The sequence below is a fragment of the Cydia fagiglandana genome, chromosome 24 (genome assembly GCF_963556715.1).
Source record: "Cydia fagiglandana chromosome 24, ilCydFagi1.1, whole genome shotgun sequence".
NCBI classification, from domain to species: Eukaryota; Metazoa; Arthropoda; class Insecta; order Lepidoptera; family Tortricidae; genus Cydia; species Cydia fagiglandana.
This window is the reverse complement of record NC_085955.1, coordinates 10,618,498-10,632,622: the sequence shown is the minus strand read 5'-3', so window position 1 is coordinate 10,632,622 and position 14,125 is coordinate 10,618,498. Positions and strand designations below refer to the sequence as shown.

General features: G+C 39.4%; 2 protein-coding genes across 5 annotated transcripts in view; one reads left to right on the top strand and one right to left on the bottom strand.

Annotated features, from left to right (window-relative positions):
- LOC134676373 (uncharacterized) overlaps nucleotides 1–14,125 on the bottom strand; it is a 250,632-nt gene that overhangs the window by 15,317 nt on the left and 221,190 nt on the right. For 2 of the 4 annotated variants that reach the window (XM_063534731.1, XM_063534730.1), the window contains exon 2: nucleotides 13,944–14,087. The exons of 1 other annotated variant lie outside the window; for it this stretch is intronic. In XM_063534731.1, coding sequence (XP_063390801.1) covers nucleotides 13,944–13,972 — 29 coding nt within the window. In that variant the 5' untranslated portion in view covers nucleotides 13,973–14,087. Of the gene's footprint in view, nucleotides 1–1,248; nucleotides 2,154–11,398; nucleotides 11,558–13,277; nucleotides 13,320–13,943; nucleotides 14,088–14,125 lie in introns of those variants that run through there. One more of the 4 variants, XM_063534735.1, reaches the window with a different exon arrangement.
- Nucleotides 1–14,125, top strand: part of LOC134676409 (uncharacterized) — a 135,892-nt gene that overhangs the window by 39,534 nt on the left and 82,233 nt on the right. The gene's annotated exons all lie outside the window — the stretch shown is intronic.

The window sequence follows — 14,125 nt, the reverse complement described above, 5'->3', positions numbered from 1 at the left end:
TTTAAGCGGTATCCAGACGGGATGAACAAATCGACTGATTTGATCAGAAATAAAATTGGCGTCAATCTCCGATTTAAGGCGTATTCAGATTAGTCATATTTTCGCCAATCTGATTAAACTGCCCGATCGAATCAGAGGCCGCCAGAGGCGTATAGATAACTACTAGGTATACTATCAAACTAAATAACACCGTCATGTCAAGGTAACAAGTCTCATTTTGCCACAACTATTATAATAAACGTGATGGTGGATGTAACGTCAAAGTGCCAGTGCAAGTGTCAACTTGGGTGCGTTCACTGCGTTCCTAAATAATACGAATTGCAGAATTAAACTTGTCCAAAATTCGACGAGCTTAAAAAGTCACAAAAATTGCCTCATGATCGAAAGTCACGAACATGTCACACGAGAAGGCCAAAATTCACGAAAAATGTGACTTTTGTGACCATCTGGCAACACTGCACACGGCTCTCTACAAAATGTCAAGAACGCGCACTCAGCTTCTTTGGTCATATCATGCGGTCTAAAAAGCACGACCTAGAAAGGCAAATTATCTTGGGCCAAATAGAGGGCAAGCGAGCGCGAGGAAAAGCACCCACGAGATGGTCTGATGTTGTGAAGAGAGTGGTTGGCGGCAACATGCAGTGCGTGACCCATATGGCTTATGATCGCACACTGTGGAGACGTAGCATACATGGTCGCGATCCTCAGCAATGAGGGACCGAGGAAGAAGAAGACAAGATGGTCCAGCGCCGGCCACTCCAAAGGACGCATTTATGCGTTACAGGGAGGAAGTGATATTGCTATCTCATTCTACCGCATGGCTGCGTCCCTTGGAGTGGCCGGCGCTGGCCCATCGTGTAGAGGAGCCATTATGTAAAAGCGGCGCGCCCCGCTCACGCCGTGCCCGGATAATGCGCCTGTGTGACGAAGCCTTAATGTCGATGTCGGCTGTACAAGTGTACACACTCGTCGAGACTACCCGAGACAGGCCGGGAGCGAGTGAGTGCAGACTGCTCTCGTCTTGTCTCGGTCCTTGGCTCATCTCGCTGTTCTTCGATTGCAGTCGGTTTTTTGGGGCCGAGTCAAAGGATCTCGCTGATAAGTCTTAGTAGGTAATTAATAGGGTCCCGTTTTTACCCCTTTTGGTACGGAACCCTAAAAATAACACGGCTTAACAGTAGGTATTTAATTTTAATATTCATTAACATCAATTCACTTCAATTATTTACCTAAGTAATACTCATCACATTTAAAACTTATTATTTGTACTTCAAGAATTAAAGGTTGGATTTGAACCCTTAATAACTACCCGAAAATGTACAAATTGTTTGTTTACTTTTAATAATATAACTAATTTTATAAGATGTTTCGCTTGTACTTAACTGTGACGCGGTGGGCAAAGTTATGTTGAAAGGGCAATGTTATAGTGTTTTACGGTACCTAGAGATACAGACTATAGAACTTGTGACAGTTAAATCAGTCTTTATTTCTTTCTTCCATCAGTCAGCAATTGCTTCAACAGAGTCGACTCGCAAGGGTCCTTCTCAACAATTCCAGGAGACGAGGTCATGATATACACTTTTTGAGAGTGTATCAGTAACTACTTTTAAGATATTTCGCTTGTACTGAACTGTGACGCGGTGGGCAAAGTTATGTTGAAAGGGCAATGTTATAGTGTTTTACGGTACCTAAAGATACAGACTATAGAATTTGTGACTTTATTTCTTTCTTCCATCAGTCAGCAATTCCTTTAACAGAGTCGACTCGCAAGGGTCTTTTTCCTCCTCAACCATGCCAGGAGACGAGATCATGATATACTCCGGTTCCACACCGTCGGATGACTCCCTCTTCGAAGGTGTTTCTATCTTCGAGTCGTAGGTCAAATTCTCCGTTTTGGCCAGAAATAGGACTTCGGATATCAATTTTTCGGCTACAGTCCTTTGGAATGATGATACTTGTTCTAATTGTTCTCCTACGTATACCCCGAAATAATTAGGGGCCTTTGCATTTTGTTCCACGTTTTTAACTTCCTGGTACTTTGGTTCGCCATACTGTAAAGGTTCCACGAAAGTCTGTGTTTTAGTTATTGCTCTTTTTTTCCGAGCGCTGCTTTGAGAGCTTGGTTTCCTCCTTGATGAGGTTTCAATTGATTCCTGGAAAATATTTAGGGATTAAGGCGATTTCTATAAAAATAATAATTTTTTGGCAAAAATTTCATTTTTGGTACAAGCTTTTATCGCTAACTGTACTTTTCTTACGACAGACAACTAATACTCATCGAGACAATTCTAAAAACCCCTAACACAATTAGGTTGCGTTGTTTCACCACAGAGTTCCTATGGCCACCTCCTGTCTCCATCATCAGATCAGTTCGACAGTACCATATTATTGTATTGTCATCAGAACTTCATACAGCTGCCAATTTTCATGACGCTACGATCCTTGTGTCATGATTTTTAAATATTTGTTTGATTGTTTGGGTATTGACAAGTTTAATGTGACAACACTGGCATCGTGCTTCCTTCTCTGTGGTTGAAATTAAAAAAAAACAGAAGAAAAAACATGGTTGACTGACAAGGTTGTGAACGGATTGTAAACCGATTAGAAAAGTAATATTAAGGAGAGCACTGTTGATAAACTAATGTTGAATAAATAAAGTTTGTAGCAAAACAACTGGTGAGTTTCGTTTCATCTCAGAAGTGGTGCATCCCACGTAAAAGGAATAAACAGGTATGTGCAATGGATCTTTATTTTATTACGAACTATTTTATTATGCAATTAAGCATTTTAATTTCTATTGATGTCCTAAAGTTAGCAAGTACGCCGTATGATACGTAAACATACAATAACGAAAAGTAACCAATTTCTAATTGAAATGAACATTCATATCGAATGTTTGTGAAAGAACTGTTATGTTGTTTGAATTTTCATATTTTCGCAATCTTATGATTATGATCAATGAAACGAATCATTACTTGATATTTTCGAAATGTACAGGAGTAACAAAATTGGAATGCTTGTATAGTACAGTCATTATATCCAAAAAACCGACCCTACCCGTGAATAATTAGTTCTTGGATTTTTTTTTCGTAGGTCCCTCGGGGGGGTCACTGGGAGTGTAAATTCAAAAAGTAGGCTTAATCAGGCTCCTGCGTATATTCGAAAAATGGTTTTTTTCCAAAGAAACGGTCTTTCTTCAATAACTCGGCCATTTTTGATTTTACAGTAAAACCGTAAGGATAAAAACTGTAGGAAATTTGATTCTCTACAAGTTAGTCCAGTCATTATATCCAAAAAACCGACCCTTCCCATGAATAATCAGTTCTTGGATTTTTTTTTCGTACGTCCCTCGGGGGAATCATTGGGAGTGTAAATTCAAAAAGTAGACTGAATCAGGGTCCTGTGTATATTCGTAAAACGGTTTTTCTTAAATAACTCGGTCATTTTTGATTTTACAGTAAAACCGTGAGGACAAAAATTGTTTAGAATTTGATTTTCTACAACTTTGTTTCCCTTCATTTATGCCGTAAAGCGTGGAACATAGGAGATAATGATAATATTTTGAATTCGTCGCGCTTTTCAGGTTTAATTTCTAAAATATCGATTTTGGGAGAAAGAAGGTGGGAACCAAAATTGTTCAGAATTTGATTCTCTACAAGTTTAGTCCTTTCATTTATGTCGTAAAGTTGAAAATAAACGAGATGTTGAAAATATTTTGAATTTGTCGCTTTTTTCAAATTTTATTTCCAAACTATCGATCCTAGAAGAAAAATTGTGAGGACCAAACTTGTAGAGAATCAAATTTTCTAAATTTTTTGTCCTCACGGTTTTACTGTGAAATCAAAAATGACCGAGTTATTCAAGAAAAACCGTTTTTGGAATATACACAGGACCCTGATTCAGTCTACTTTTTGAATTTACACTCCCAGTGATTCCCCCGAGGGACGTACAAAAAAAAATCCAAGTACTGGTTATTCACGGGAAGGGTCGGTTTTTTGGATATAATGACTGGACTAACTTGTAGAGAATCAAATTTCCTACGGTATTTGTCCTTACGGTTTTACTGTAAAATCAAAAATGGCCGAGTTATTGAAGAAAAACCGTTTTTTTTGGAAAAAAACTATTTTTTGAATATACGCAGGAGCCTGATTAAGCCTACTTTTTGAATTTACACTCCCAGTGACCCCCCCGAGGGACCTACGAAAAAAAAATCCAAGAACTAATTATTCACGGGTCAATATCTATAATGACTGTACTAGTAAGACCTAAGTAAATATGTACATTATTACGAATTTGTAATTTGACCCTGACACATAGACTGGGGATCCTCTAGACGGAGTTTAGGGCAGTTATTTCATGAAACCGATGCTGCCTGGCAGAGGCGCTATTGGGCTCAGTCTGGAGGATGTCTTGTCTGTGCTGTGACATAAGCAGTGTTTTTCTTTTTTTTTTTACAAAGTATTGAACATCAGTAAGATAAATAATCATCATTGATAATAAGTATTACGTTTTCTGTGACAAGAGTATGAATTGAATTTTGTCGTGTCCGACACATTTATGGTTGGTCGGGCGGATCTTGTCGGGTGGAGAAGGGCGGCGAATTTAAAAAAAATGTACGCACGAAGGGATATCGGTCTCGGAGAAAATTTGGATTTGGTTTTGGATTTGGATTTGGATTTGGATTTGGATTTGGATTTGGATTTGGATTTGGACTTGGACTTGGATTTGGACTTGGACTTGGACTTGGACTTGGACTTGGACTTGGATTTGGACTTTCACATGATGATGATGATGATGATGATGATGATGATGATGATGATGATGATGATGATGATGATGATGATGATGATGATGATGATGATGATGATGATGATGATGATGATGATGATGATGATGATGATGATGATGATGATGATGATGATGATGATGATGATGATGATGATGATGATGATGATGATGATGATGATGATGATGATGATGATGATGATGATGATGATGATGATGATGATGATGATGATGATGATGATGATGATGATGATGATGATGATGATGATGATGATGATGATGATGATGATGATGATGATGATGATGATGATGATGATGATGATGATGATGATGATGATGATGATGATGATGATGATGATGATGATGATGATGATGATGATGATGATGATGATGATGATGATGATGATGATGATGATGATGATGATGATGATGATGATGATGATGATGATGATGATGATGATGATGATGATGATGATGATGATGATGATGATGATGATGATGATGATGATGATGATGATGATGATGATGATGATGATGATGATGATGATGATGATGATGATGATGATGATGATGATGATGATGATGATGATGATGATGATGATGATGATGATGATGATGATGATGATGATGATGATGATGATGATGATGATGATGATGATGATGATGATGATGATGATGATGATGATGATGATGATGATGATGATGATGATGATGATGATGATGATGATGATGATGATGATGATGATGATGATGATGATGATGATGATGATGATGATGATGATGATGATGATGATGATGATGATGATGATGATGATGATGATGATGATGATGATGATGATGATGATGATGATGATGATGATGATGATGATGATGATGATGATGATGATGATGATGATGATGATGATGATGATGATGATGATGATGATGATGATGATGATGATGATGATGATGATGATGATGATGATGATGATGATGATGATGATGATGATGATGATTTTCTTTATATGCAGGTATTAAGTACAATGGATGGAGAAGATGAAGGTGACACGCTGCCAGGTACGCCTCCTAGGCGGCGACGGTCACGGAAGAAGGTCAAGCGGAGACGGGGTCCGTCTTCGCCTGATGACGGTCATGCAAAAAGGAAGGAACGTAAGCGAATAAGGAGTCCCATCTCTTCGTCGGACTCATCCGATTATCAACCTAAGCAACGCAAGACTTCTAATAGACTGTCAATGGAAAAGGTACTGGATATGTTACTAACTTGGAAAACAGAGAATAGTCAACATCCTAGGCTGGGTAACAGTAACATGAACAATGTAGTCCCGGAATTCAATCCTTCCAACAGGGCTCAAACCATTGACTGCTGGCTACGGAAAGTCAATGAATGTGCCCAAATATATAATTGGGATGAAAGGCAAGTTATTCACTTCTCACTCCAGAAGCTAGCTGGCTTGGCAAGGAAATGGTTTGAGGCCCTGCCAACAGTTGTTTATAGTTGGGAAGAATGGCAATGTAAATTGAGAAAAGCTTTCCCAAGTGAAGAAAACTACGGGAGGCTTTTAGAAGAGATGTTAGGCCGGACTTCTCGTAATGATGAAAATCTGCGGGAATACTTTTATGATAAGCTTAGTCTGCTTACTCGTTGTGAGATCCAAGGTAAAAAGGCAGTAGAATGCATTATTTATGGAGTCACAGATAAATCAATTCGAAATGGTGCTCAAGCGTTAAACTGTTCTGAACCCGAAGACTTACTACATTACTTGAGTTCGCAAAAGACACAACCATTTAATCCACCATACACTAGTAAAATTCGAGATAACAATTCACAAAAGGATAACACAACGAGTAATGCTAAATCTGCTAAATTCTCTAGTACGATCACATGCTTTAATTGTCATTCCCAAGGCCACCCTTATTTTAAGTGTACAAAGCCGCAAATAAGGTGCAGGCGCTGCAACAGGGTAGGGCATGATCTTGACGATTGTAAACTTGATCCATTGAAGGTGAATACTACTATGAAGCGAACTGACAGTACAGCTGAAAAGAAAATTTTGAAAATAAATGTTACCTCTAAACCAAATGAAAAGTTTTACAAACCTGTTTTATGTAACGATCAGAGCTTTGTAGCATATGTTGATTTTTGTAGCGAATGTACGATAATGAGGAAAAGTGAGGCAGGAAATTTAGGACTGGCAAAGAGTTTTGATAATGTACCGGTAATAAACGGATTCGGCCCGAACGCAGTGGTGCCTCATTATAAGTCGCGAGTTAGCTTAAAAGTTGATGAAATCGAGGCATCGGTTGAGGTCTTAGTGGTAGACGATGAATGGATGAGTACCCCATTGATTGTTGGTCAGACTTTTACGGAACTGCCGGGTCTTACCGCCCTTAAGGACCATAAAAGTCTGGTTTTCTATATTACTCCTAATGAAAATCCCTTTGACAATGACGCCGAGACCTTGAAGCTGCTTATAACTAATTCGGTCGAAGTCTCTAAAACATGCTCAGTCCCGGTTCATGTTGAATCTAACTTTACCGGAGATATTTACGTTGAGGGCTATACCACCTGTGAACCTGGTAAGGAGTATAGACTATTGCAAGGTGCCTACCATATTCACGACGGTAAGGGCGAAGTAGTAATTTCAAACTTGGCACAAAACTCAATTAAATTGGAACAAAACACGGTTATTTCCAGATCGATTCCTTTTATTGAAAAAGAAGCTTGCCAGGTCAACAGGATTACTATTGACGTTTCCCAGTTGGAACCTCTAAAAAAATCTGATATTAAAACAGGCACAGAGCTAGATGACGCGCAAAAGGACAAACTCTATTCAATGTTACAAAACTACCGTGATTGTTTCGCTTCAAGCTTGAGTGAGATTGGCTGTGCGGTCGACATGGAGATGAAGATAGAGCTAACAGATAATAAACCAATAATATATCGTCCTTACCGCCTATCTCACTCCGAGCGTGAGACGGTTAGGGAAACCGTAAATGAACTTTTGCAAAACGACATTATTGAGGATTCTAATTCTGATTACTCGAGCCCTATTTTGATGGTAAGGAAAAAGACTGGAGAGCAGAGGCTCTGCGTTGATTTTAGGGCCCTTAATAACAAAACTGTAAAGGATCGTTTCCCCTTGCCTGTCATTGACGATCAAATATCGAATCTTAGTGGCAATAAATTTTTCACGACTCTCGACTTAGCATCTGGCTACTACCAAGTCCCTATGGCTGAAGGTAGTAAACACCTTACCGGATTCGTCACTCCAGACGGCCATTACCAGTTCAAAAGGATGCCTTTTGGTTTGGCCAACGCACCCGCTATTTTCCAAAGAATGATTAATAAGATCTTGGGAAACAAACGGTTTGAATATGCGTTGGCCTACCTTGACGATGTTCTTATACCGTCTAGGAGCACTGAAGAGATGTTTCAGCGGTTAGAGGAGATTTTGAAACTTTTTCGGCAGTATGGTTTGACGTTAAAGCTTTCGAAATGTCGTTTCTTCGACACTCAAGTCAGCTATCTCGGATATGACGTTTCTGCTGATGGGATACAACCCGGGGAAGCCAAGGTATTGGCGGTAAAAGAGTTCCCTAAGCCTTGTAATGTACATGAAGTCCGCCAATTCCTAGGCTTAACCGGCTACTTTCGAAAATTTATAAAGGGGTACGGTGAAATTGCTCGCCCTTTAACCATGTTGTTACGAAAAGAATCCACGTGGCAGTGGTCAGAGTCGGAGCAAAAAGCTTTTTGTACACTGAAAGAAATGCTTATAAGTAGACCGATTTTAGCACTTTATGACCCAAAATTGGAGACCGAGTTACATACTGACGCCAGTTCTTTAGGAGTAGGGGGTATTCTAATGCAGTGGCAAAATGATACTCGCACCCTTAAGCCTGTTGCTTATTTTAGTCGACAGACTACTCAGGAGGAGAAACATTTGCACTCCTACGAACTAGAGACTCTGGCTGTCGTATGTTCACTAAAAAAATTTAGAGTGTATCTCTTGGGTATCCACTTTAAGATTTATACTGATTGTGCCGCTCTTAGAACGACCTTGACCAAAAGGGACTTAATTCCTCGGATAGCTAGATGGTGGTTACAAATAAGCGAATACAGTTTCGATATTGAGTATCGCCCTGGCGTTCAAATGTCCCACGTGGACGCTTTAAGCCGCAACACAATTTTACCAGCAGAACCGGAGGATAACCCCTGCGTTAATATATATAAGATAACACAGGAAAATTGGTTGCTGTCCTTACAAATAGCTGACCCAGATATTTCCCGAATACTTAAAATTCTCAAGCCTGAAGATGATCAAGAATGTAAGGACGTTCGTAAAAATTATGTGGTCAAAAATCATGCCGTGTATCGAAAGATTGACGATCAGTTGTTATTAGTTGTGCCACGTAGCGCACGGTGGCAGATATGTCGCGCTAATCATGATGACATAGGTCATCTGGGCTATGCAAAAACACTTGAAAAGATAAAGTCCCAATTTTGGTTTCCAAAATTACGTAAATTCGTAAAGAAATATGTCTCCGCGTGCCTGGAATGCGCGTACCATAAAGATTCGGCATCAAAGCAAAAATCGGGTCACTTACATCCAATTGAAAAGGTTCCTGTGCCATTTCATACGTTGCACATGGACCATCTTGGTCCATTCGTGAAGAGTAAAGACGGCAATGCCTACATACTGACGATAGTCGACGCGTTTACTAAATACGTTTTTGTTAGAGCAGTAAAAGATGTCAAGACAAAAACTACCATTAAGACACTAGACAGGTTATTTTACGACTTTAATCCTCCAGCCAGGATAATAACCGACCGGGGATGTTCATTTACATCAGCCGCATTCAAGTCATATTGCGATGGACTTGGAGTTAAACACGTTTTGAACGCAGTCGCTTGCCCCAGAGCTAATGGCCAGGCAGAAAGATTTAACCAAACGATTCTTAATTCGTTAGCTGCACAAAACTCATTTGGCCATGAGCGTGACTGGGACAAGTGCCTAGGAAAAATTCAATGGGGCATTAATAATACGATTAATGCATCGACACAAAAAACTCCATCGGAAGCTATGTTTGGCTTGAAAATGCGCGATAGTTTGACAAATAAACTTGATATACAAAACAATGTAAATCGCTCAGACTTGATTGAAATAAGGAATTCTATTAGTAATAATATTGAGAAAGAACAAACTAAAATGAAACTGAGATATGATAAGCACAGGATACCTGCAGCTAGTTACGCCGTGGGAGATTTAGTAAAAATTTCACGTAATAATTTTGATAATAACGGGAAAAGCACAAAGTTGTTGTCAAAATTTATAGGCCCTTACAAAATTACAGAAAGTCTTGGAAACGATCGATATAGGATAACAGATGTTCCAGGGTTTAGCAAGAAAGGGAAACTCTACACCACCGTCATATCAGCGGACAGGATTAGACCATGGATACATATCAAAACTCTTGAATTACATGACAGTCACAGTGATGAAAGCCAGGATAAAAATAGTAGCGATAGTAATTGATAAACTATTACTATTAGTCTCCATGCAAGGCTCTTAATCGTTGATTAGCTAAAAGCATAAAAAAAATAAAAAGTGATATAAAATATACATTCAGTTGATTTTGTGTGAAATATAATTGAGATTATTACTTTTGGATTACTTATAAAATAATATTAAGTAGTGTTCCTTAAAAGCAGAAATGTTGTTGTATTGTTTTTCATTGTGACAATATTGATCAAAAGCAGTCGAGTGTCATGATTTTCGATTAAGAACGATATCGTGCGCCAGGAGGCAGCACGGTGCCGGATGGCCGAGTGTCATGATTTTTAAATATTTGTTTGATTATTTGGGTATTGACAAGTTTAATGTGACAACACTGGCATCGTGCTTCCTTCTCTGTGGTTGAAATTAAAAAAAAAACAGAAGAAAAAACATGGTTGACTGACAAGGTTGTGAACGGATTGTAAACCGATTAGAAAAGTAATATTAAGGAGAGCACTGTTGATAAACTAATGTTGAATAAATAAAGTTTGTAGCAAAACAACTGGTGAGTTTCGTTTCACTTGGAAGATGGTTAAATTAGCTACCTTAGATTCCATTACATAGTTAGTTACATACAGGTCGAGAGTTCCTATGGCACCCCCTGTCTCCATCATCAGATCAGTTCGACAGTACCATATTATTGTATTGTCATCAGAACTACATACAGCTGCCAATTTTCATGACGCTACGATCCTTGGAAGATGGTTGAATTAGTTACCTTAGATTCCATTACATAGTTAGTTACATACAGGTCGACCTAATAAAAGCTTGTTAAAAAACAAATTTAATTGAGTCTATCACCACCGGTAGACTTTCTCAAAAAGACCTTAGATTTTCCGAATGGGCCCTACGGAAGACTAGCGCTAGTTTCATAAGCTAACTAAGTTTATTTGCGCTAAATTGATAGTAAAACTTTGTTATATGCAGAAATCACGCAAAAAAATCGGTGCAATATTTGCCACAATAACCTCAAAAAACCTTAAAAAACAGGGTATAAGTAGAAGAGAACCAACTTCAAGGGAATATAGTCAAGTGAAAAAACTGATATAATCTACCTCATCGCTACTTGAATCCTGCTTGTTATCGCATTCGAGTGGGTCCGAAGTTTGCTGTGTCGACCGGCGAGAACCCAGGAAGCACATCAGTTTGTAGTACCACAGGTTCGGGTGGAACACGTCCTTCTCGTCCCGTGCCTTTAGCTTGGACGCTCGCACCTAAAAATATAGTACCGTAATGCATTATAACATTGCCCTTTCAACATAACTTTGCCCACCGCGTAGACGTGCGCGCCGCGCCGGCGCCGCCGCGCCGCGCCGCCATTCATACGCGCCGCCGCCGCCGGCTCATCCACTCGGCGCGCCGATGCACGGCCATATATATGAATTTTTCGATTTTATTTTTTTATGGCAAATCTAATGAGATTCTAACGATTTTAATGCCTGAACAAACGTGAACTAACGTCGTCCGATGAATTCACATAGTCAGGCCTATGGAACTCTCCGCGCGAGCTCGGATTTATACCTACGAATCTGCTCCCGTTCACGGTAGAAAAACAAGCCAGTTGGTTGCCACACGCGCTCACGTACGCACGTCACCGCGCGCCGCACTGTCGATTTTTACGATAGTTACAAGCTACGTAGTAGGTACCTACCTACTATTGAATTTCTTTAATTAAACATGTAATGTTTATTATGTATGACAAATGTATAGTTTTAGATATCTATCTATTTGAAATAGGTAGCAAATTTTTAATTTATTTTGGTAAATGTTTATTTTAACGACAGTAAGTTAACTTTACACCGGAAAGTGCCAACTTATTTTTACTCTGGTTAACTTATAATTAATTACCTGTATTCATGGGGTTTCTATTATTTTTCTTTATTGTGTAACATTAATCTCTATGTGGTTTTAAATAACACGAAGTTTTAATACTAATTCTTGCTGGGATTATTGCGCGGTTTATAAAACGGCGTAAACACTGCGGTTACTGCAGGGACATATGACCTTTTAAAATGACTATTTCGCAAACACTAACGCATAATCGGAATATTAGGTATAATTTAAGATTTAGCTTTCCTTTTATTTCACTCCGCTGTTTAAGTAGGTATTTATTTATCATTTCTAAGCGTCAGCAACCCTAGTGTTGTGCCGGTGCGCGCGGTGCGGGGAGCGGCGCGTTGAAGGTCACTCCATTGTATTTTTGTGTAGGTATCAAAACGGTAGGTATTTGCGTTTTGTTTGAGAGATAAGTATCTGTTCGTAAGAACTATTATATAATCTGGGACATACCTAGTTAATTTGGCTGATTTCGGGGTGGGGTGGTTAGCGTGAAGACAGGCACCCCACTTTGAAAAAATTAAAAAAAATTAAGGAATCGGGGCCCTAACGATTCTAATGCCTGAACAATCATGAACTAACGAATATCTTGCTATCTAGACCAAAAAAAACTTACAAAAAGTGGTTTGGGGTGGCTAGCCGGAAGACAGCCACCCCCTTTTGTTTAAAAAAAAATGTATGTTAGAATCGGGGATATGTACAAGAACAGCGTGTGCGTAAGTATAATGCTAGTGAAAAACTATAGATAGTTAATTTTTGCAGTTTTTAGTAGGTAATACCTAAATGAAAAAACTTGCCACACGCCGGCGCCGCCGCGCCGCGCCGACCAAAAAAGCCGGCGCGCCGCCGCCGGCAAATTTTAGGTCGGCGCGCACGTCTACCACCGCGTCACAGTTCAGTACAAGCGAAATTACACTTTGTGAAGTTTTTAAGTTATTTCGCTTTTACTGAACTGTGACGCGGTGGGCATAGTTAGATAGATAGATAAAATTTTTATTCAACTACAACTTACATGCTTTGTGACACAATAAAATAAAAGAAAATTCAGCGCTGGGTCATCGTTTAGAGGAGCCATAATATGTTGCAGTTAGTACCAACCTTCCTCACTTCCCTGAAGTACGCCGATCTCAAATTATCTACCTTTAACAAATTGTAAGGAACATATTGTAGTGTAATATTATAGTGTAATATAAATACAAGAATTACTCGTTTAAAGATTAAATTAAGTATAAGGGCCACCCCACATCTAGCGTCCCTCAAGCGTCGGCGTCTGGTCAGCGCTATGGAAAATGACGTCGCTGCGCAGTTGCGTTGACGTTGCGTCGACGTTGCGTCGAGCAGTGGCCATAGAATTGTAGACGCCGACGCTCGAAAGACGCCAAATGTGGGGTGGCCCTAAGGCACCTCTCAGTCGCACCGTCCGTACACTAAATTTAGTGGCTGATCAAACTGACTTGTTTGCATGTTATGTCCGAATTTATAAAAATCAGTTTAAATGTTTGTGTTCTTATTATAATTAATAGAATTTACATAGTTACGATAAGGCACTATTGTATTAGGGTTTAGGGTTAACCTGTAAGTAAGGAATATAAACATATATGGTTGACTGTAAAGTAAGTTTACTGGCGATAATTTTGCGTGATAACGTCATAAGAGAACATTGATGAAAAATTGCCGTTACCATGGAGATCTGTCCACGTGACACTTTACCGGTACCGGTGTTCATCGATTTATAAGACGTTATCACGTCAAAAACATATTTACCTTCTTCTTGGCGGAGCTGACGTTGGCATCTTCGTCCAGCTTCTTCAGGATCTTGGAGAGCTCGCCCCACGCCGCTTGCTTTATCTCTTTGTTCTTGTACAATTCGGAGGTGGCGTCCCATAGGCACGGGTTGGCATGGTATGCCTGATGGGAACGTATCGGAGTTAGACGTGCGCGCCGCG